General features: G+C 40.1%; 3 protein-coding genes across 5 annotated transcripts; 1 reads left to right on the forward strand and 2 right to left on the reverse strand.

Annotated features, from left to right (window-relative positions):
* The first annotated feature begins 3,292 nt into the window (after positions 1 to 3,292).
* Positions 3,293 to 12,959, forward strand: oit3 (oncoprotein induced transcript 3). Its single transcript, XM_067609797.1, has 9 exons — positions 3,293 to 3,418; positions 6,106 to 6,480; positions 6,577 to 6,687; positions 7,647 to 7,769; positions 7,879 to 8,001; positions 8,961 to 9,121; positions 9,286 to 9,698; positions 11,314 to 11,413; positions 11,604 to 12,959. The coding sequence occupies exons 1-9, from the start codon at positions 3,361 to 3,363 to the stop codon at positions 11,760 to 11,762; spliced, it is 1,623 nt and encodes a 540-aa protein (XP_067465898.1). The 5' UTR covers positions 3,293 to 3,360; the 3' UTR covers positions 11,763 to 12,959.
* On the reverse strand, positions 11,831 to 15,701 carry pla2g12b (phospholipase A2, group XIIB). 3 transcript variants are annotated; one of them, XM_067609800.1, is made up of 5 exons: positions 15,612 to 15,701; positions 14,151 to 14,768; positions 13,571 to 13,659; positions 13,263 to 13,428; positions 11,831 to 13,143 (listed from the first exon to the last, which is right to left on the reverse strand). In XM_067609800.1, the coding sequence occupies exons 2-5, from the start codon at positions 14,704 to 14,706 to the stop codon at positions 13,025 to 13,027; spliced, it is 930 nt and encodes a 309-aa protein (XP_067465901.1). In that variant the 5' UTR covers positions 14,707 to 14,768; positions 15,612 to 15,701; the 3' UTR covers positions 11,831 to 13,024. The 3 variants fall into 3 exon arrangements, with proteins under 3 accessions (XP_067465901.1, XP_067465902.1, XP_067465900.1); XM_067609801.1 differs by lacking the exon at positions 15,612 to 15,701 and having other exon boundaries at positions 13,583 to 13,659; positions 14,151 to 15,064; XM_067609799.1 differs by lacking the exon at positions 15,612 to 15,701 and having other exon boundaries at positions 14,151 to 15,064.
* LOC137196865 (uncharacterized protein C6orf118-like) lies at positions 15,212 to 20,982 on the reverse strand. Its single transcript, XM_067609798.1, has 10 exons — positions 20,878 to 20,982; positions 19,669 to 20,324; positions 19,300 to 19,422; positions 18,501 to 18,560; positions 17,822 to 17,937; positions 17,675 to 17,736; positions 17,193 to 17,377; positions 16,968 to 17,021; positions 16,793 to 16,854; positions 15,212 to 16,700 (listed from the first exon to the last, which is right to left on the reverse strand). Exons 2-10 carry the CDS (start codon positions 20,320 to 20,322, stop codon positions 16,658 to 16,660), a joined length of 1,359 nt encoding a protein of 452 aa, XP_067465899.1. The 5' UTR covers positions 20,323 to 20,324; positions 20,878 to 20,982; the 3' UTR covers positions 15,212 to 16,657.
* Positions 20,983 to 21,614: the final 632 nt, after the last annotated feature.

Consider the following 21,614-nt stretch of genomic DNA (forward strand, 5'->3'; position numbering starts at 1 on the left):
AATGTTAGCATGCTAACACGCTAAACTAAGATGGTGAACATGATAAACATACTGGCATGTTAGCATGCAAAAATTTGCATTTAGCTCAAAGCACTGCTGTGCCTAGGTATAGCCTCATAGAGCAGTTATCATGACAGTTAAAGTCTTACTTTAAGCACATGTTTATTGAAAAAAAAAATGTTAAAAAATCATATTTTGATCATTGGAACTGGGGAGAAATACTGTCTAACTGTGCAATAGTGCAAGTGTGAGAAATCTTTTTTATCTAAACTGCAACACACTGCACAGAGGTGAAATCACTTACACAGAACACAATTATCCACCTACAGTAAAACAAACCAATGTAATAAAATTACAAAGTTTATCCAAAAACATAAACTCTAAAAACTAAATTAAGGCGACATTTAGAGGATAATTGAACCAGAGATAAAGGTGATCATTAAAAAACACAAATCTATTCTTTCTCTTCTATACCTTTCGGGGTTTAAGTAGGAGTATGAAGCACTGCAATAAAGTGCTGATTGAATCTGCCTATACCATGGAGACTTGAAGCCAGGAGGGCTAACAGTGTCTTATTTCCAGGAGTAATCACAAAAGAAGAATGACATGTTCCACCTCATTTCGCCTAACAGCCTTGTGGATTAATGTCTCCATTTATTTAGTTTTGCACATTTTTTCACTGTAACAAATAAAAATATTTAAAATCCAGACTCTAGTCTGAATCCTTTTTGTTCTGTGCGCAACTGAAACTTGCTACCTGACTACCGCGCAGAGAAGAAGACAAACAAAAGACTCAACCCTTGTGAACCACTGATTTGTCTTATCTTGAGCTTGCAACACCACTTATCTGGTGGAACTAAGATGTTCAGTTTTTCTGAGATCCAGGACTTGACAGACAACATGCACAAACTTACTCCTTCACTGAGCAGGAGATTGAAGCCATCCTGTTTCCAAGCAATGCTTCTCTAACTGCACCCACAAAGTCCAACAATGACCTTACAAAACAACTGAAAACGCTGAAACAAAATAGAATCAGACATCAACTCCATGGGTCAACACTCAGTGAATATGTGCCCACAAATGAATACCTAGAGGCCTGCGCATACAGAAGATGTCAACCATTGGCTGAAACAATGATGTGAAATCTTAATACATAACTGAATCTGACACTCTTGGTGATTGAATCCATTGTTTTGGAAAAGATATATTGATGACATATTTCTGATTTGGAATGGTTGTAATTGTGATCTCCAGGTTTTTTCACAGTATTTCAAAAATGGTATTGATTCAGTTGAATTCAATATGAAATGTGACAATCACAAAGTACGTTTTTTGGACACATGGGTAATCTATAATGGGAGAGACATTTACACCATACTCTTCACCAAACCCTTAGACAGAAATTGTATTTTACACTACTCAGGCTATCATTTTATGCGTCTCAAAAATCTGCTCTATAGTTGGTTTCTTAGGGTGAGATGCATCTGCACAAGGGATGATGATTTCCAAATAGAAGCTCACAAACTCTTTGATCAGTTTTTAATGAGAGGGTATCCATGTGATGTCTTGGATCAGGCATCTGCAAAGGCTTATGAGAAAAACAGAAATGAATTATTCACCAAATGTATACCCGAAAAGCAAAAAACATCCTCTTGTGTATTTAATAGTACCTGTTCACCACTTGGGCATGAGATATGTAATGTTGTGATAGAACACTGGAACATCTTATTTGTTGATGACATTGGCAAAGACATCTTTAGCTCTCTTCCACTTTTCTATATTTTCTAGAACAAAGAATGTTTGGGACACACTGGTACATGCAGACACACATAAAAACTCAATCCACCAGGGATGTTTGGACAATATCACAGGTTTCTTCCCTTGCCGATATTATGCTGCATGTTCTCATTGTAAAAAGATCAACACTTTTACCAGCTTTGTGACCAAAAAAGAGTATTAAACAAAAAAATTGATAACATGCAGCTCTAGTAATGTTGTCTCCCCTCTTACATGTACCAAATGTGGCGTCCAATATGTTGCAAGACACTTTGCAGACGGCAATCATTCTATTTCGGATTTGGTGTTCTATGGTTTGTAGTTCCTAAGTCCTAATGGTCGTAGTTGAAATATGGATCAAATTTTACTCCAATGTGACTGTAGATATATCTTCTACCTTAAAAACGCTACACCCTGGTGGCTCAAATGAAGAATTGGATATGGCCTGTTTCCTGTCTTTCTGTACCATTGGGTCCCATTCCCCGTGTAAAAGCTGACATCTGCATGTATATATACATCAGTATGGGTATGAGAATGTGTTGATGCTATGGAATTATATTATCCTAATGTGTTTGTCATGATAAGGTGCACCTGTAGAGTAACCTACATATAGGATGACTTATCATGCATCCTCATTTTTTGCACTGAAGCGAGTCCAACATGGATTGACATGTTTGCACTCTATGTACTTTTGCACATCTCACTGTCTGTACAGCCCTGTAATATAACAAATAGAAATATTTAAAATCCAGACTCTAGTCTGAATACTTTTTTTGGTTTCTGTGTACGAGTCCTTCTTTGCTGCACTGAAACTTTTTCGCTGACTACCGTACCAGAGAAGACAAACAAAAGACAGTTTTTTAAGGTGCAGCTCAACCATTGCGAACCATTTCATTGATTTAATTACACATAAGAAACAAAAACTGCAAGCGTCAGGTTAGTTGGGCCAGTTACTAAATGAGACCGGACAAGCTTTCTACATTTTTTGGTTTAGTCTGGTGGTCAAGTAATGTGTTAGATGAGAACATATTCTCTCTGCTGGCACAGTGTGTCCTCTGCAAGGTTCTCAGTCTTAATCTTTACTTTAGAGTAAATCCTGAGTGTGCAAACCCTTTGAGCACGACACTAAACAGATTAATCTGATTGGTTTTATGCTGCTGCAGATTAGATCATTGCTCGTGTCTCCATGCCCTTTAAATCAAGAGGGATGGAAATGAGGAGAAGAATTAGAAAGAAGATTTAAGAGCACACGTAAAAGTGTCATAAACCATAATTACACTTTTTCTCAGCATGACAGGAAAAAAAAGAGTGTGTTTAGGGTAGTTTAAGGTCGTGTGTGTGGGGATTGAGGGAGAAGAATTTGAGGAGTGTACAGTGTGAAACAATGGGAGGATGGTCCTGTCACTGGATTTGGGGAGCAGGAGCTCAAAGGGTCAAGGTGAGACAGATGTATGACAATATGACACATACAGATAAGAGTCGCCTATTAAAGGCAGACTTCCCCTCAGGATGAACCAGAAGAGCTCCACACACATACTAGCCTGATCCTGGATTATCTTTCGTCCAACATTGAGAAAACACAGGATGATGTTTCTTGGGGTTACCATTCTGCTGCAAGAGGCTCTTGCAGTTGCAGCTGTAGGTGAGTGTAACATTTCTCATGTTTACACCCAAAACAAGCCAAAATCTCATGTATTAAGATTATAATCACATTATTGTAGAGCAATCGTCTGTTTATGGTGCTTTAAAAAACAACAACTACAGATTAAAGGACAAACCTGGTATCTTGATGACAAATACCATGAAAAGACAAAAACCAACAATAAGTTAGTCTTCTCTAATACTTTCTGCCTTTCCTACACTGTCTGTGGCACTTAACCCCAAGCAAAAATGGGTAACAAATATATAGTTTCATTTTTAAAATGGGCTCAGTGATGAACTAAAACAGCTGGGCACTGTGGTTTTTAGCAAATGATTCCCAAGCCATGATAAATAATGCATTACTTAAGGACTATTTTCAGCTGTGGATTAATACAAATTTGGAGTATTTCATGGTAATGAAGGAACATGTCACCCAGTGTAACGATGTGACTCATCTATGTGGTTTTATTAGTTTTTGAACAAAGTGAGATTGTTCCTTTTATTTAATTTTCTCCATCAAACTTTAGCACAGGGGGTAAAATGCACAGCTGTTTCAGTGATGCCTTCTTCAGTGTGCAAATGATTCATTTTTGGACAACTATGGAGCTTGATGGCAAAGAGGAATAAACTGTATCAGGCTTTGGATACACAGATAATATTTGTCCTTTAACCAAAAATAGCAATTATGAAGAACAATAAGGTGGGATGCTGTTTATGGGGCAGCACTTCATCTTTACAGATAAGATGCTGGGGTCTGATCAGGTCAAGTATGTCTTCACGCTCCCTTCATAGCAATATTATGTTATTCTAGCCCCATCTGGAAGATTTAACGCTCCTATTAGCATACATGTGTCAACCAAGTCCTCTGCCTTGTCTGCACTGCATGACCTGGAACACAGTTGGTCTGTTGTACATCTCCAAAACTGGTCATTTATACTGTCAGTAGACCCAGACCAAGGACTAATCTCTTTGCTTTTTGGAGCAGCAGGCAGTGACAAGATGGACTGTCCATTAGCGGATGGAGGAACTATCTTAGAAAATGTATGTGGTGACATGATTCACACCCATAAATTAATCCCAGCTCATACATTTTTTATCACAACTTCCAGGAACTTGAATGCAGTCAATACACTTCTCCAAACATAATTTGGAGTATGTGTTTGTGTGTTTTCATGTGTGCTTGTGAAAGCAGATATGAGAGAAGGATCACTTACTTCTCATCACTGTAAACCTCTAGTCAACCTCCATTAGATGCCACACAGAAAGCACTTTTCATTCAAGGTACGGGAAAGCATAAACATAGATATTTTATGTGGAGCAATCCAACTAAATGGAAAGCCTGCAGCACTGGTTGTAGAGGTGGTTGCTACTGCGGTGAAGTGTTACGCTCTGGTTGTCAGCTGCCATGTTTCCTGGCTCTGGTCTGTCACTGAAGATGTTTTACTGCTGAGCTGATCATCCTCCTGCTGTCTCTTCTTCCCCACTGATTCTCAGTGATTAACACCCACATTAACTCTCACTCATGCCTACTTTCCTCCCATCATCCCACGTGTCTTCTTCTTCTCCTTTTGTTTTACGCCTGCCTCTTAATTACTCTGTTAAGAGGGCATGAAAAAGGGAGAGACTATTGATTGTTTTTGCTGCACTTTGTTTACACTGCTCATTCAGTTGTTGTCCTGATTTTACACAACTGGCTGCAGTGAAAAGAGTCACTGTCGATAGAGGTTGTTGTAAAGAGTCCTTTGTGGACAGCCTGTTGGCTTTTAGTAAAGTAGTGGTAACAAGTTTGCCCAAGTGACCAGAAGGGATGTACATGCAGTGTGGTCAAAGATATATTGCATTTGAACCTTCAGTAAAGTAACTACTGGCTTTATATTCACCAGTGAAAAATGGTTAGTTCACTCAAATTACAAAAAAAAACCCAAACAAAACAAAACACATTTTCTCACTCACCTCTAGTCATACTGTATGTAGCCATGCAGAGTTTGCCTTGACCCCAATACAATGGATGTTAAATGACTTTTTGTGGTGTTCACAGCAATGGAAAATTACATTTAAAAACCTTTCACAGAACTGTGAACTTTTGATTGAAACTACAGGACCAGTCAACAGTGTGGAGACACCATCCCACTCCCTTGAATGAGAAAGTGTGTCCAAACTTTTGACTGGTACTGTACGTCATAGTGAAGAAATAGTTCCTATGTAAAGTATTTATGGCGCAGTCTCTGGATTATTCTTCGAATGCCGACTTTAGAGACATGACAGGAAATGAGTGGAGGGAGAGAAGGGATGGGTGTGAAAAAAACGTACCCAAACAGTTGCGGTTCATGGTTGGTACTCAGGTTACCAGGGCACAACTGTTTTGCTTTTTTTTTTTAAATGTAATTTTCCAGTGTTGTGAGCACCACAAACAAAATTAATTTTTACCTTCATTGCTTTGCCCTGGAGGCAGAAATCTCAAACCTGGGAAAAAAGCAAAAGCAAAACTATCTGCATGGCTTGAAGAGAAGGAAATATTTTTCATAATTTGATTGAACTAAGCCTTTAAGATTCCATATTGTCCAGCCCAAACTCCCTCCTCTCTCGTTCATCGTCCTTATCCTAAAACTTTTACATCATGATCATCCTAAACCAAACATGCACAAGTATGTCCAGTTCACCTTTGCCACCTCACCCTTCATGTCTCAGCCCTGGACCCCTGCTCTGCCTACATCAGCCTGAATGAACCCTGGAGGAACACAGATTACCACGTCAACCAGTCATCTGGTGTGCCCCTGTGCGACAGCCATGTGTCTGGAGAATGGTACCGCTTCACTGGCATGGCGGGTGATGCCATGCCCACCTTCTGCATCTCTGAGAATCACTGTGGCACCCACGCTCCCATCTGGCTCAACGGCAGCCACCCCCAGCCCCACGAAGGTATCGTCACCCTGCCTGTGTGCGCCAGCTTCAATGACAACTGCTGCCAGTGGAACGCCAGTGTAGATGTGAAGGCCTGCACTGGGGGGTACTTTGTCTACCGCCTGCCCAGACCCTCAGTCTGCTTCCATGTTTACTGTGGCCGTGAGTGAGCATTCAGTGTATCCTGTAACTGATCTAACTTCTACTACGCCATCTTGTGTTAATGTTGTGTTAATATGTTATTTGTGTGTTGCACAGATTTCTATGATATCTGTGATGAGATGGATTGCGTAGGTCCCAGATGTCCAGAGTCCGAGTGTCGCTGTGGGCCTGGAACTGTCCTGGGACCAGACAAACAAACATGCCTGGGTGAGACAGACACAGAGGAAGGAAGAGAGGGGACAGATAAGTTGTGCAGCAAGATAAGCAAGAAAACATGGAAGAGGGATAGGCTGTAAATGGTTTCTGAAAAACAATAACAAGAGAGATCAAGCAAACTGAATTTATATCATGTTCACACACTGTTCTGACAAATCCATTCATATCCCAGTAAAGGTGTTAAAACTGTTTACATGCTCTTCTTATTTAAATATACATGTATTTTGACTTAATGATGAGAAATTAAACACATAAATTCATTTTTCTTGGTCTTCAGAGATAGTTGGCATACATGCAGTTTATGACTTACTGTAATCCTGAGTACTGAAAACAGGATATTTATAATGTACAATTCCATGTCTTTACATGTATTACTAGTGCTACGTATTCTGAATGATAAGCTAGATCATAAAATAGGAAGGATGAGTGCAAAGCCTGATGAAGGAGGCAGCAAAAGAGATTGAAAGACTATCTTTTCTATTTGCTGAATCAACTCAAGGTGGAGGTATGTGTGTGTGTGTGTGTGTGTGTGTATGTGGTACACTGGACGGTTCACCTAATGATGGGTGACAGGCATGCATTGGGAACCTAGCCGGCTTGAAAACTGCCGTTATCTCATTATTCACCCATCAACCAAATCTGCCTTCCCCTGTCTCAGAAATGACTTCTTCATTTCTTCATCGCACCCCATCCCTCTCTTTCCTCACTCTCTTGCACTCTCACTTCTGTCCCTCCTTTTATTTCATCCATCATTATTTCTTTAACAGTGCTCTCAGTATTATAAACCTAGTTTTGAAGTCTTTTAAAGTCAATTTATCATCCTACCCCCAGGACCACTAAGTGAATTGCCTTGAGGTGATAAATTCCACCCATCTGGTACTAAGTCGATTAAAACAAGACTCATCTGATTATTTAATCTAACCCAGGTGTGATGTGTGTCCTATGTTCAGATGTGAATGAGTGTGAGAAGGGCAACGGCGGCTGTGCAGAGGTGTGTGTGAACACCAAAGGCTCCAGGCGTTGTGAGTGTGGGCCAGGGCGAGTGCCGGATGAGGATGGACACAACTGCAGAGGTACATCCATATGCTGATGTTTATAGGGCACACCAGTCAGTGTTGTACAGAGATAATTACACCAGGGAACCACACAGTTGGCTTCATTTCTCCTTCTTGCCTCCTGCAGAGACAGCAGGCTGTCATGTTAACAATGGAGGCTGCAGCCATGGCTGCTCCTCGCTGCTGGACTCCTATCAGTGCCACTGTCCCAGAGGGCTGGAGCTGGGAGACGATAAACGCACATGTCAGGGTGTGTATGAGTGTGTGCATGTGAGTGAAAGGATACTGTAGTAAGATAATCAATCAACTGACATGCATGTATGGTTACATTTATCTGAAAACATACCGTAGTGACTAGACGCTATAACTGATTTTTTATAAAAAAACAACATTTCAGTAAAGGGTTATTAATATGCCAAGCAGGTTCTTTAATCATATTAGCTGTGGATAACATGATTGGACAATACTATTTTTCATATTACAATAATTTCTGTTGGTAAAAAGGAGAAAATCCTGGTGAAGAACGGTGCAGTGTATATATTTGTTTTCATCCCATTTGTCTCTGCAACTAATCAACCAATCTATAGATTTTTTTTGTAATTCATAGATTGTTACTCTAGCACAGTACAGGAAATTGTTAAAAAATACCCATGTAAATTTCCCAGAGCCAAAGGTGACATCCTCAAATTGCTTGTTTTTTTCCAAGAAATGGATTAAACCCTGAAAATATTCAATTTTCAATGTCAGAGATAAGAAAAAAGCTGCTAATGCTCTCGTGTAAGAAGCTGGAACTATTGAATGTTTGCTTGATAAATATGTGAAACCATGAAATTATCTTTTTTTTTTCTGTTATTTAAATAATTACCTCTAATGCTACCACCAGGGGGATGCCAAAGTCAAAAATATCTTTCAGCTGAAATATTTATCTTATTCTCCTTTCAACAAAACATGTGTCTTGCCACAGTATCTAGTTTTTATGGCTTTTTATATACACAGCCTACAGACAGATTGTATAGTATGTTTTTATCTACAGTACCAGTCAAAAGTTTGGACACACGATCTAATTCCCTTGAAATGAGAAAGTATGTCCAAACTTTTGACTGGTACTGGATGTCAAGCGGATGTTTTTTATGCTATTCTTTGTTGTTGTGTTCATATGCTGTTTCATGACATGTGACATATGTAAATGTCTTCCCCCCTGTCCTGCAGTGCCGGTCCAGTGTGATCCCAGCTCTATTACAGTGTCAGTTCCTAAGGACCTTGTAGGAGGATTGGAGCTTTTCCTGTCAAACTCCTCTTGTCGTGGCGTCTCCAACGGCACACACATCAATCTCAGCTTCAGCCTCAAGACTTGCGGCACCGTGGTGGAGGTCAGAGGCACTGACTGGAATGTCTTAGATTTAATGTGTACAGGGTTTAGTCTCTATGGTTAGGGCTTGGAGAAATATCTGATTTTCTGCCGTAAAAGCGGGTTAAGGTTGACACTGACTGAAAAAGCCATTTAAGTAAGGTAAACTGAATGTTGACCCCCCAGGTGACTGACGACAAGATTGTGGGGACCAACCTGGTGACGGGCCTTCCCAGGAGCAGCCCGGGCAGCAGCAGGGACCTGATTGTCCGCACCAGCAAGTTAGTGCTTCCAGTTACCTGTGAGTTCCCCAGAGAATACCATGTATCAGATGAATATCAGGCAAGTCAGCGCAGCTCAGCCCTGGAGCTGGCAGGCCACAGTGAGGGAGTCTTCCCCTTCTCCCTGGAGCTGTTCAAGAATGCGGAATTCTCCGAGCCCTACCGCACACCACCACAGCTGCGTCTTCACGACTCCCTGTTCTTCGGAGTGGAGCCCAAAGAGCGAGTGGAGGGCCTCTCTGCGCTAGTAGAGAGCTGCTTCGCTACACCAGGACCCAAAGTTGACCAGGCCCTGAAGTATTACCTCATCAAAGACGGGTGAATACTATGAAAGTTGCTATTTGACATAACTCAATTATTGCAGAAGCCTAAGATAAACAGCAGTGCTGGAGCACTATGTTCATGACTTCAATAAAAAATGAATAAGTTTCTGTTTTGCTACACTCTATTGGTATTGGTTAGTTTATAAAGTAATACAGGTTCATGACAGCTTTTACATTTGCAGGTGTCAGGTAAGTCTTCCAAGACAAAAATCCTCTGCTACACAGGAAGTGATATGTTTTATGTTACTGAAAATGACAGGCTTGTTTATAGTGTGTAAAAGATTTCAACCACCGTGGCTGAATAAAAAGAAAAAGTGGTATCAACAAAACAATACACTATATCAACAGGAAACCCAAAGATGATACACAGTAGTAAGGAGTGGTGCAAACAGCAGTGTCTAGTTAGCACCAAAAAAAGAAAAAAAAAAAAAAAAAAATTAAACAAAATCATATGCAAGATTTATCAGAGCACACATAATCATTTCACCCAGATAACACCCCCCCCCCCCCTCAAAAACAAAACACATCTTCTCAAATACTGTACTTGTAGTAGTATCAAGCCATGCAAATAATTTTGGTTTTATTTGCCCAAATTTAATTGGGCAATCCCTCCTTGGATTTCTGCCTTCACCCCTTGGCCACAATGGTGGTAGCTGGAATTGTGTTTGTGGTGCTCACAGCAATGACAGTGACATTTTTTAAAAAAGAAACAAGGCAGCAATGTATTTTTTCCAGAGTCAGTAGCCCTGTTACTCTGGATAAGTCAGAGAACATGCTGCCATCAGTTTTCATAAGGGCTGTGTCTTCAGTTGAAAGTCACCCCAATAAAAACTGTTGACAGTGAGACCGTGGAAATTGTTTCTGGAGACACATGTTGCTGTCAAATTCTTAAATATAATTTTTGAACGCTGTGAGCACTACAGATGAAATTCAATTTCCTCTGCTGCACCGGAGCAAAGGAAGAAATCTGAAAGGAAGATATATGAGTAAATAAAAACAAAATTGCATGGTATCTGCATAATGGATAGCACTAGATGTAAGTAAGAAAGATACTTTTTATTTGTAATTTGGGTGAATTAAATGAATCCTGAATGATGAAAACAGATGCAGAATTCTGTCTTATTTACACCAAAAAGGCATTTGTACCAACATTTAGGCTTTGTGGGAACACAGCAGCCTGTGTTCCCACAAAGCCTCTGCATCAGCCGCTTGACAGTTACAGGACAGGAACCCTCCACTTCTTCAAGGAAATGTCAAACGAAAAATGCCACTAACGTCACAATCTGACGAATGTGGAAAGAAAAAAAGAATTTTTAGGGGCCGAAACGAAATCAAAATACAGAACAGCCTTATTATCTGGGGAACACTCACCTTTGGCAAAACATTTCTCTGTTGAATTCAGAGTGAGTTTTCCTCCTGCTGCTATACAGACACCAGCAGAGCAGGGCTATAATCTGCTTTCACAATTTCCTATTAAAAATACAACAGTCTTTTAGGGCCTCGGGGTAGCTAACCTTGATGAAGTAGCTTGTTAGAAATATATATGAATCAGTGAGTACTGAGTTAAGATATCAGCTGTATGTCTAACTCTATTTTGGCCTCTTATCCAGGTGTATCTCGGATGAAACAGTGACACAGTACTCCTCAAAGGACCAGCTCTCTAAGCACTACCAGGTCCCTGTCTTCAAGTTCATTGGCAAGGACAATCGAGTGAGTAAAAGAAGCATGCTGGGAGCCAGCTGGCGAGTGTGTGTGGACTTAAGTCTGGATTGCAGTTAACTGTTTAGACTGCATTCATTGACAGGATACACTGACCATCTGAAATAGCAGAGTGCTTACATTGTGATGGTGATGTTAATCTCTTTTCCGCATAAAACCAGCATGTCTTCTCTGTTTACAGCAAGTCTTCCTCCACTGTCAGGTGTTAGTATGCGGGGCAGGAGACTCTCGCTGCGCTCAGCGTTGCCGGGGACGTGTTCGCCGGGAGGTTTGGACTGGTGGATCTCAGGAGCAGCACACACTGAGTGGAGGCCCCATCTTCATCATGCCTGAGCCATGACGCTAGCATAAAACCATCAACACAAACAGCCGGAAAAACACAAGAACAAAAGGAGTACAAAAACTACATTTAGATGAAAGCAGATTAACTGTTTCAGTTTATTTGGTATTTAATACACCAAACATAGGTTTAGATATACAGAGCAGTCCACATTGCTCTCTTTGAAATTCCCACATATATACATACACATGCAGATGTACAGTATATACACAAGTTCCAGTGTCAGTCACAGTGCTGTGGATCACATGAATTCTGGTTAGTACATCTAAGTCTGTGCATCTCTGCCACTCTGCCTGGCAGCACAATTTACCGACATTAAATTGAATGACACTTCTATTAGAAATCATTTGGAGGGGCCACAGTTCATTTGTAACAACATGATGCTGCATGAGGAATGTTTTTCTAGGTCACAGGCATTTCTCAGGCTTGATTAGGGTTCTCAGCTTAGAGATTTACAGTAGTGGATTTATGAAAATGGTTTATATTTTACAACACCACTGACTTGAAAAATACACGTGGAACATCCATAGATGCATTCTGACTCATTCCCTCAGTTTAATAGATGGCTGTGGAGCACGTCACACATTCCGGTGTAAGAGATATCAGTGAGCCATGTCTGGGAATTATTCATCCACTTCATCACTCTGACAATTAATCTGCAATTATTCATGTCAGTTAAACAGCAATTAGTCATGCATTTATTCATAAAAAAATAACAAATAAGTGGCAAATAACTTACATCAAACATTAACATGTTAACATCTGTATTAGGCATTACATTTACATGACACTGGCTTATGTTTTGTGCAGACTAGCCTGATAAATGTTAAACAGCAGCACGCAAGGAGCCATGTGAGCCGTAGCAATTATCCTGTGTCTTTCTATCAAGAGGAAATTAATCCAACTACAATATCCTTCCCATCAGGCACTTTGTTTGGAGTCATCAAAGTAATTTATGGTAATGGAGTCATATGCCTAAAAATGGCCTAAAATGAAATGGAGTATGGAGAGTATAATATGCATGAGCAGCTAATTAAGATTCTGAAAGTCATATTCAGACACCTCATATTTGTTAGTGCTGCCTATGAATAAACTGTTCTTATGCATCTGTCTTTTCTAACTCCCGGGCTCTGAATCTTGAGAGGGCTCATGTTAAGTATTTCCTCTTTAAAACCCAACTATAAATATACAGTATAATCTGTGGAAATACCCTTGACTCTGTTATTTTTCTTGTGTCCAGGAATTATCTATGGTGTTCTGTGTCACAGTTCGTCCTTCTCCTCTTCCTCGCAGACACACGCTGCCCTCTGGCTGTTCATGTAAGGTCTACAACCAAGAGTCCCCACGGTGTTGTATACTGCATCTGCCATCGACTCACAGGCTGAGAAGAGAAGGCAGAAATAATGGGAGAGTTTATTCATTTGTTTAAACATTAGTAATAATAACGAGTATATATGTTCCACAGCCAAGCAAAGGGGAGAAGTTCTATAAATGTCTCACCTTGTACCTTCGACACAAAGCCCAGACTCTTCTTAAGGTCAGAGCAGATGCCGTGCAGACATGAGCGTAACCTGGAGTCACAGTTGTTCTTGCTTGTGCCACAAGTGTCATAGCACACATCAAGCTCGTTACAGCACTTTGTCATAGCAGGGATCCCCAAATCAAACTGTGAAAAAAAAGCACTGTCTTGTGTCAGCAGTGTTATTCACATAACCAAGTGTTTCTAGCTAATATGGTTGTGGTTATCTCCATTATATAAGCTTAATAATGTGGTTCTGAGCCGTTGGTGCTAGGAAGAGGCCACCTACAGCGGCATTCACCTGGAATCCCACCAGAGAGGTGCTGCAGCCATTGGGCTCTGGAAGCTGGTAGCCAGGACGAGGTTGAGGAAGTTTTCCTAAAGAAAAACAGAAAAGATGCATTTTGTTTTGTATCTTAATTGGAGATTCGCTGAAGTCATCAAACTGATGTCATCACACTGAGTATCTATCTGTGTTCTTGGGTGTGTGTCACTTCGCAGATAAGATGTAACTTGTGTTTGAGAACGTCCGCATTGATTGTGTAACTGGGTACATCTACCTTCCAGACTGATAACCAGAATGTATTCAGGTTTCAGTATCAGCAGCCTGAGGGCCACACACATTATCTGGGATTAAGAAATAAGTATAGTAGCTGATAGCAGTGAAGCTTATAAACTGACGGCAATTGATCACATTTAGAGAGTTAAAGTGTGCCTATAGAAAATAAATATGTGGTAACAAGAGGGATATTGAATGCAGACAACATAATAATCATGTGAAAACCTACCATGGAATAGAAACGTTTGGCTCCCTGATAACAGCTATAGTGTATAACATTCTGTATAACATAACAGCAGTTTAGTCTTACCATATCTGCAGCGGTACTCACAGACACCATTGCGTCCCCCCACCAGCTCCACCAAAGAGTCAAAGTATCCGTGCACACTCTGGAAACCATTTCTAATTGAGTTCATACCCCAACTGTTACTATCTTCGTGTGCCAAGGGTCTGTTCAGGGACTGGTCGGTCTGGACTGGCCTGATCTCATTCAACTCCTCCTCAGATGGTTGCTGCTGGACGTGGGCTTCCATAGCAGGGGTATCTCCAGCTGGCCTATCACTGTCTTTCTCTGGCTCTTTAGCTGTAGTATCATCTGCGACAGGGACATCCACTTCAGGTTTGTCAGCTGCTGGGTTATCCACTGCAGGTATTTTAGCTTCCTTAGTTTCAGGTGAATCACCTACTTTAGCATCTGCAGCAGCTACAACTTCTTGCTCAGAGGCAGCTGCTACAACACCATCAGTAATTTGTGGGTCCACAGCAGCAGCCTCTTCCTCCTGTGCCGGAGTCTGATAGTGGCCTAAAGTGGCACACATACCCGAGGACATGCAGAGGAGGAGCAGGACCACAGTCCGAAGCAGCATGGTGTTAAGTTTGCGACAGTCCGAGCAGAGGAGACGAGGTGTTGTTAACAGGGTGAGAAGAGCTTTGACAGTGAAAGACAAAAACACACTCTGCTCATACTGGCTCTGTCACCCAGAGAGCGGACTTTGACCTCTGATTAGGCTCTAGCAGACAGCAAGGCACTCTCTCGTGTTGGGGGCAAAGGTCACTCCATATCAATCTAAAGAGAGCTTCTATAATTACTCTAATCTTTTCATTCTCTGTGATGCTTGAACACATCAAATGTTTAATTTCATCACTTTTATCCACAAAGGTATAATTGTATTTTTATGACTCAGAAATCACATGGAGCTGGAGCCTAAAGGAAAACCCTCTTCGTATTCACTTTAACACTCAGCACAGCTAATTCTGGCATTTCAGGCTGTGACCTTTATCAAGACATTATGAACTTCAAAGGATCTTCACTGTATTTTGATAAAGGTCACAGACCGACACTTTAGTACTGAATAAGTACAGAGACAAACAGAACATTATTTTATTTATTTGGCACGAGGTGGTGGGGTGGACCTTTCAAAGCGAAACATCTACCATGAATATTATACGATATATCTTTTTAAGTGCAATGTCATGGGTAACAAAGTGCTGCCCATAAATTAACACAAAATTATGTAAATAACATGAAATATATCTAATTAAACAGCCAGCAAGGGAAGCTCAAACTTGCTCCAGTGAATCTCTATGCAGCTAACTGTATGTACTACACAGACCACTTTTCTCATATGTCAATGCTGCCCTCTGGTGTTTGAAGATCAAATGTATTTTTAATCCTTTTCAACGTCACAGCAGGGGACTTTTACTGATAAACTGAACAACAAAGGTTTTTCTCTTCCTGTTCTCTATTTAGTCTGTACAAACAAATACTTACAATTATCTCATGTAGTCAGAACTGAGATATCCTGGCTTTTTTCTGGTTTGAAACGGTTCTTTTTTCCATTCATTACCACTGGAGTAGTTCTAGACTGTACATGGATAAGACATCACAAATTATTTATTTCTCCCTTAAGATGGTACTGTAGTTGCTCATATTAACAAATACTAATTGGAAAGCCCCGAGCCACTGGAACACCAGATGTGAAGTGTCAGATTCACTGCTGTTTTTTTTTTTTTTATAACTGCTGGATGACTGTAAACCGTGAAGCATTCTCTCTAATGAAACACCAGATGCACATGTGATCGCTGCACCTTGAAGCACTTTCATAATTTAAGGCTTGAGAATGTTAATTTCTGTGCAGCAAAAGGAAATGTTGAAAGATAAATACAGTATAGTAAATACATTTAGTCAACTATTGTACTACTTTTACGCAAGTATTTCCATTTTATGCTACTTTATCTTGTATTCCACTACATTTAAGAGGGGAGTATTGTAATTTTTACTCTGTTACATTTATTTGACAGCTATAGTTTCTGTTTACTTTGTAGATTACGCTTCAGTATACAAAGTAGTTAAAGCTCCACCTTGACCAGCTACAACATTAGAGTGACACGTGCATGTTAATGCAGTAAAAATAACCCAATAATAAAATATCACAGAATAAAACTCCCAAAGGGGCCAGTCGCATAGTAAGTACTTTAACTTTTGATGCTAAAGCATATTTTACTGTTAATGTTTCTGTACTTTTGCTTTGGTAAAACTTTAAATGTAGGACCTTTATTGGTAACAGAGTATTTTTACATTATGCTATTGCTACTTTTACTTACTAGTGAATACTCCTGAATCCACCACAGACTGACAATGGCCAGTAGAGAAGATTTCTAGCTGTGATATGTAGTGTTATTTCTGGTACTGAGATTGGTAAAATTTTAACTTGCTAGTTTTGTGTGTGTGTGTGTGAGATTAATTTCATAATTAAGTTGCATGAGGGTTGTCAAAGATGAATACTCCATTCAATGAGATGATCCTCTGGTTTACTATCACTCTGTTTGTAGATCACACTGTATTTCGTCCCACAACATCCTGGTAATAAACAGAGGAAAGTAGTACTAGAGTAAGACACAGTCACATAGCTCCTAGTCAATTGTGACATGTAAGTGCAATATTACATGTACCGTTTTATGGCCTTGCGTGCTTTCTCTCTGCTCAGTGCCGTGTTGATATTGTTTTCCAGATCCTTGAGGGAAAAACACAGAGTTAAAAATATGACGTAACGGGACGTGCATTCATTATCTGTAATACTTAAAATGAAAATGATGATATGGAAGGAAAAAGGTCAAACTCCCTTGCCTTGTTGGTGGTTTTGAGACGGTCATTTGAGGCTATCAGTCTCATTATCTCGGTCTGTAAGCAAACAGAGAGAATAAAAACTGCAGCCATATGCATTCTTAGCAATTCTGAAAGAAAAGGATTCTCAATGTTATTTTAAAAATCAAGCTGTACAATTCATCAGTTTGTGTAGGACAGGGTTACTGTAAGTGGCAGGAGATAAGCGGAAAGTTTATCCCCCGGCACCTTTAGGTCTTTGATGCATCTCTCTGTGACCGTGGTTGTGACAGTGGATACCATCTTGTTAATCTCCTCTTCCAGCAGTTGGACTTCCTTCCACACATTCAACACCTGAAGCCTCTTGGATTGGACACTGTTAGTGCAGCCGTTGGCAGTCTCACTGTCCTGCAACCCTGAGAGAGTATCTGTATCTGTCCAAAACGGAGCACAGTCAAGCATGAAAGCACTGTAGTGACTAACGATGTATTTTGAACTTGTACATACACACCCCTGCGGGCGTTATAAAGTCACAGCTGACTCAGTGATACTACAAAGCTCTCTTTATGCCTGTCAAAGTGATTATTTGTTCAGTTTGTCCACATCACAGACATATAAGACACAAGACATAAAAGTTAGCATGTGCTATTGCCCTACAGGGGGATATACAACAAAATACTTAGATGTGGTTTACCAATGATTAAATATACCAGTGTAGTCTTGAGACTTACTCTGCACGTCTTTGTCCTCTGGGTGTGTGATGGCTGGAACATTTTGTAATTCATTTCGGGCTCTGAGGTTAAAAAAGAACACAAGACAAACAAACTGATGCTATAATAAAAATGAACTTGTTTTAGGTAGACAGACTCTTGCAGTACCGTTTGTTCTCCTCTAGAGCTCTTCTGGCCTCCTGCTCCAACCTGCAGACCTCTTTTTCAGCGTCTTCCAACTCTACTTTGCCATTGCCAAGATCTTCAAGTGAAGTATTCAGCCGCTATTCAGTAACATGACAACAACGAAGAGCATATTAAGACATACCTTGTTTGGCCATGAGAGTAGGAGATGCCTAAGACAAAGATGCCTTTCTGTGATTACCGCAGAACTAGTTGAGGCTCTTCTGTGGAAAGTTTAAACGTCTGTAACATGCAGCTTTTTGAGCACTGTAACATACTCAAATACAACAAATTCTGTAAGCTAGGTCAAGAATCAAGTGTTCCTTTGATCCTTTGAACTGTGACAGAATTATAAATGCAGTTTTGTTAAATTTGAATAATAATGACTGAATTTAAAAAATCAACAGACTCTATTTGGTGGCTTTCATTCTTACACAACATGAAAAACTGTTTCCTCAGACTTTGAAAGTGCATGAGCAAGAAAATCAATAGGAGTAAATATGCAGCTATCATGTTACGTTTGCTGTCAATGAACTGACATCCAAATCAAATAATATGAAAAGAAATAAGGCCTGAAAGTCACATCCATGTCCCACATCTTATTAATAGTATTATTTAGCTTACTCTACATCTATATTGAATGCAGGTAGGCTGTGTGCTTTACCATGTCATGGCATGAAGGTTGGGAAGCCATCATGTGATTGATATACAAATCATATTCTGTCTGGAAGAAAGAGAGAAATAAAGAAAAAAAAGAAAGAAAGCATTATTTCAGTCTATTTATTCAGTGGCGTTTATAGTTTCTTTGTTGACAACTCTGTAAATGAAATCAAAACTTGACTGAAATTTAGGAAAAATTATGAATGTCAATTTGCTGCACACAAGCTTCTCATGAATTGATTTTAGAAGAAAACAATCTAAACAATCACTAGAAACTGTACACATTTATCTCCAACATGGCTGCCACATATTGTATGTGAAATATATTAAAAAATAAGAAAGTTAAGATTTTAGCCACTGTTGTATACAGTATACATATTATATTTGTGTCAAATAATTACACAATCTCACCGGCACAATCATGTAAAAATCAGTCTACTCGTTAAAACAATGAATGTTAACCAGTGATCAATTTAATTCAAATTTAGATATAATAACATTACTAATGCAATGCAAAATTATGATTTAAAAAGTGAAACATACAAATATACATTTTTATTGACTGTGTGAGCAAAGTTATTGCTTGCAAAAGAGAAACTTGCATGACCCTGAGGCATTTCGTATGAATGAGCAGTATTGGAGCCATTGCCCTCTGACGACCTGCTCCCTGACGCATCATGACCAGGTTCCAGTTGATGCTCTACTTCCGCCCACTACACCAGGGACTCACTCTCTCTTGGCTCTAAGACGTCTGACGGCACATGCTAAAAATGTGCTAGTGGGTACAGAGGAAATGGAAAAACCTTAATTTCCCTCAGGATGCGTCCAAATACTGGCGAGCCTTCACATACATCATCAAAGACGTCACTGAACACCGCAAGGCGGTCTCTGTTGGGCCAGCTCTGCACTGACAGCTTCCTCAGCTCCTGAGTATGACAGGAACACACACATACATACTGTACATACACACAACCCTAGCAAGTGAACATGTGCGTGAGAGTCTGTGCATATGGTTATACATACACCTTCTGCAAGAATCTTGAGAAGGCATTTCAGAATTGCCATCTCATCTCAAATGGTAAAATTTGACATACTATAAGTCTGAAAATTCAAATAAGTGCAATTAAACAAACTAGTTGAATGATCTCTATGGCTTGTGTGACCTTTCTCACCTTTTGTAGTTTTCTCTCATGCATTTCAGCAACATTTATTCCTCCCATACTGTTGCAATCCCGGAGGTCCTGCTTGGCTACGACCTGCCTGCCAATCCGTGGTTTCGTCTTCAGCTGGTCTTCCCTATTCAGGCCTAACTGGTCAGTATGGCTGGAGCAAAAAGGCTGCTTCCCCTCCTGATCATATGAGGAGTTTGACTTTTTCTGGGAAAGGGCTCTCAGATTAACTGGCAAAGAATTTGAAGAACAATGAACTATCTTAGGTAGACTTATATCTTCTTTTCTGTCAGCATGTGATGAGTGATCAGTAGCCAGATCTTGTCTAGACCCCGAGACTTCAGACTCTATCAAAGCTGTGCCAGTGGTGAACTCAGAGGGAGAATCTTTCATGTCTTTCTTCTTTACATAGGCCAGTGCCTTTGTCCGTCTCTGCTGGAGTGTCAGGGGGTTTGGGGTTTCTTCTTGGCTTTGAGACATCCTCCAGAAAGACTGCTTTGTCTTATTGTGAGGCTGACTCTGGTTCAGGCTGCGGGGCCCCAGATGACCCGAGGAGTAGGCCAGGATATCAGCCTTCTGACCAGCTTCGGCAGCCAGCAGCAGTCTGTGGATGTCACTCCCAAAGCATCTAGGTTTTGGCTTACAGCTGCTGGACATGGCTATGAAGGCACAAAACAGACTATTTAGCTTGCTTGCAAAAAGCATAATTGATAATTCCAAGTACAAGACATATGCAGCGGAGTTAAAATCATATGATGTTCCAGTAAACTAAATTCAGCCAAAAGTGAAACACAATTCATGTGAATATTTTACTCATAGCATCAAATGCAAAAAAAAACTGGGCTTCAAGGTACTTTGCTTAGCTGTATTAAAGACACGAAATAGCTAAATAACAATGAACTCAGTAATGTTGAGTATCTGAATGAGACGTTCTGTCTGTCAAATTCACACACAAATGTGGTAAAAGTATCATTTAACTTTGTAAACTCAGACAGTGCAGAAACAAATCAAAGTGCGTTTCAACAAACTTAAGCTAATCCTGAAGCACCTAGCAAAGTGTCAACAGTGCTTAGCTTTTTGATGTTACATTAACGTTACTTGTAATAGCTTAATACGTGTTTTTAATACATGTATAGTGCCAATATGCATTTGAAGCATGTGAAAAAATAAGATAGACATAGAGAAACCAGAAACAGAAACCTCACTGGTTACCTAAGTACTTTTGTGCGAAATCACGACAAAAACCAAACTTTCTTCATGGCCACAACAGTCTGTTCATTACCCGGTTGCCAAGGAGACCGAAGCGCGTAATGCTTGCGCTGCGTTCACTGTCCTGGTAATAATCGTACACATGGGCTTTGAGGGGTTACATCTTGTTTGTACCTGATGAGGGAAATGAGTAAAGTGAAAACCTGTAGTGTACTGCAGGCAGTACCCGACCAAGAAAACTAAGGTAGATTTACGTAGGTTTAAGTTCATGTTTTATAGAAAGCCAAGCATTAAAATGACATACATGAAATATTCAAGAATATGCCTGCTGAGCTCCCAGCTATGTCACAATACAACAGATGTGTCCTATTTATGAAATGATTCCCTTAATGAAAATAACTTCTCAGTTGACAGAATTCAATAAATTGCAAAAATTGGAGTTAGAGATACTTCTCAGGTAGGCTGCATGTACAAAAATAGACATCAAAAAAAGAAAATTGTTTGTATTACCTATCCATCAGGGCAGAGAAGATGGGTGGGTGACGGCAGGTAGGAGTTCAGGCAGCTGACCCTGTGTAAAATGAACATCAGTGTTTTAATTCATTCAGTGATTCATTGCAGAGCAGGAATGGATTGAAATGTCAGGAGGCCACAAGCATAACCCTATTTCACTCAGTTTTGTACCTTATCCACTACCTTCAAGTTGAGATTACACATTTAAGAACTGATGTTTCATGGAA

The sequence above is a fragment of the Thunnus thynnus genome, chromosome 14, assembly GCF_963924715.1.
Source record: "Thunnus thynnus chromosome 14, fThuThy2.1, whole genome shotgun sequence".
In the NCBI taxonomy this organism is placed as follows: domain Eukaryota; kingdom Metazoa; phylum Chordata; class Actinopteri; order Scombriformes; family Scombridae; genus Thunnus; species Thunnus thynnus.

What these genes read in the sequence shown, in the direction of transcription:
- oit3 (XM_067609797.1), top strand. Translation starts at nt 3,361, where the DNA reads ATGATGTTTCTTGGGGTTACCATTCTGCTGCAAGAGGCTCTTGCAGTT. An exon ending in CGATAAACGCACATGTCAGG is followed by an intron (nt 8,002 to 8,960) that starts GTGTGTATGAGT and finishes CCTGTCCTGCAG; the next exon opens with TGCCGGTCCAGTGTGATCCC. An exon ending in CTTGCGGCACCGTGGTGGAG is followed by an intron (nt 9,122 to 9,285) that starts GTCAGAGGCACT and finishes TTGACCCCCCAG; the next exon opens with GTGACTGACGACAAGATTGT.
- pla2g12b (XM_067609800.1), bottom strand. Translation starts at nt 14,706, where the DNA reads ATGCTGCTTCGGACTGTGGTCCTGCTCCTCCTCTGCATGTCCTCGGGT. An exon ending in TGAGTACCGCTGCAGATATG is followed by an intron (nt 13,660 to 14,150) that starts GTAAGACTAAAC and finishes GTTTTTCTTTAG; the next exon opens with GAAAACTTCCTCAACCTCGT. An exon ending in CTTTGTGTCGAAGGTACAAG is followed by an intron (nt 13,144 to 13,262) that starts GTGAGACATTTA and finishes TTCTCTTCTCAG; the next exon opens with CCTGTGAGTCGATGGCAGAT.
- LOC137196865 (XM_067609798.1), bottom strand. Translation starts at nt 20,322, where the DNA reads ATGTCCAGCAGCTGTAAGCCAAAACCTAGATGCTTTGGGAGTGACATC. An exon ending in GCTCTAGAGGAGAACAAACG is followed by an intron (nt 17,737 to 17,821) that starts GTACTGCAAGAG and finishes TTTTAACCTCAG; the next exon opens with AGCCCGAAATGAATTACAAA. An exon ending in AGAGGACAAAGACGTGCAGA is followed by an intron (nt 17,378 to 17,674) that starts GTAAGTCTCAAG and finishes CGTTTTGGACAG; the next exon opens with ATACAGATACTCTCTCAGGG.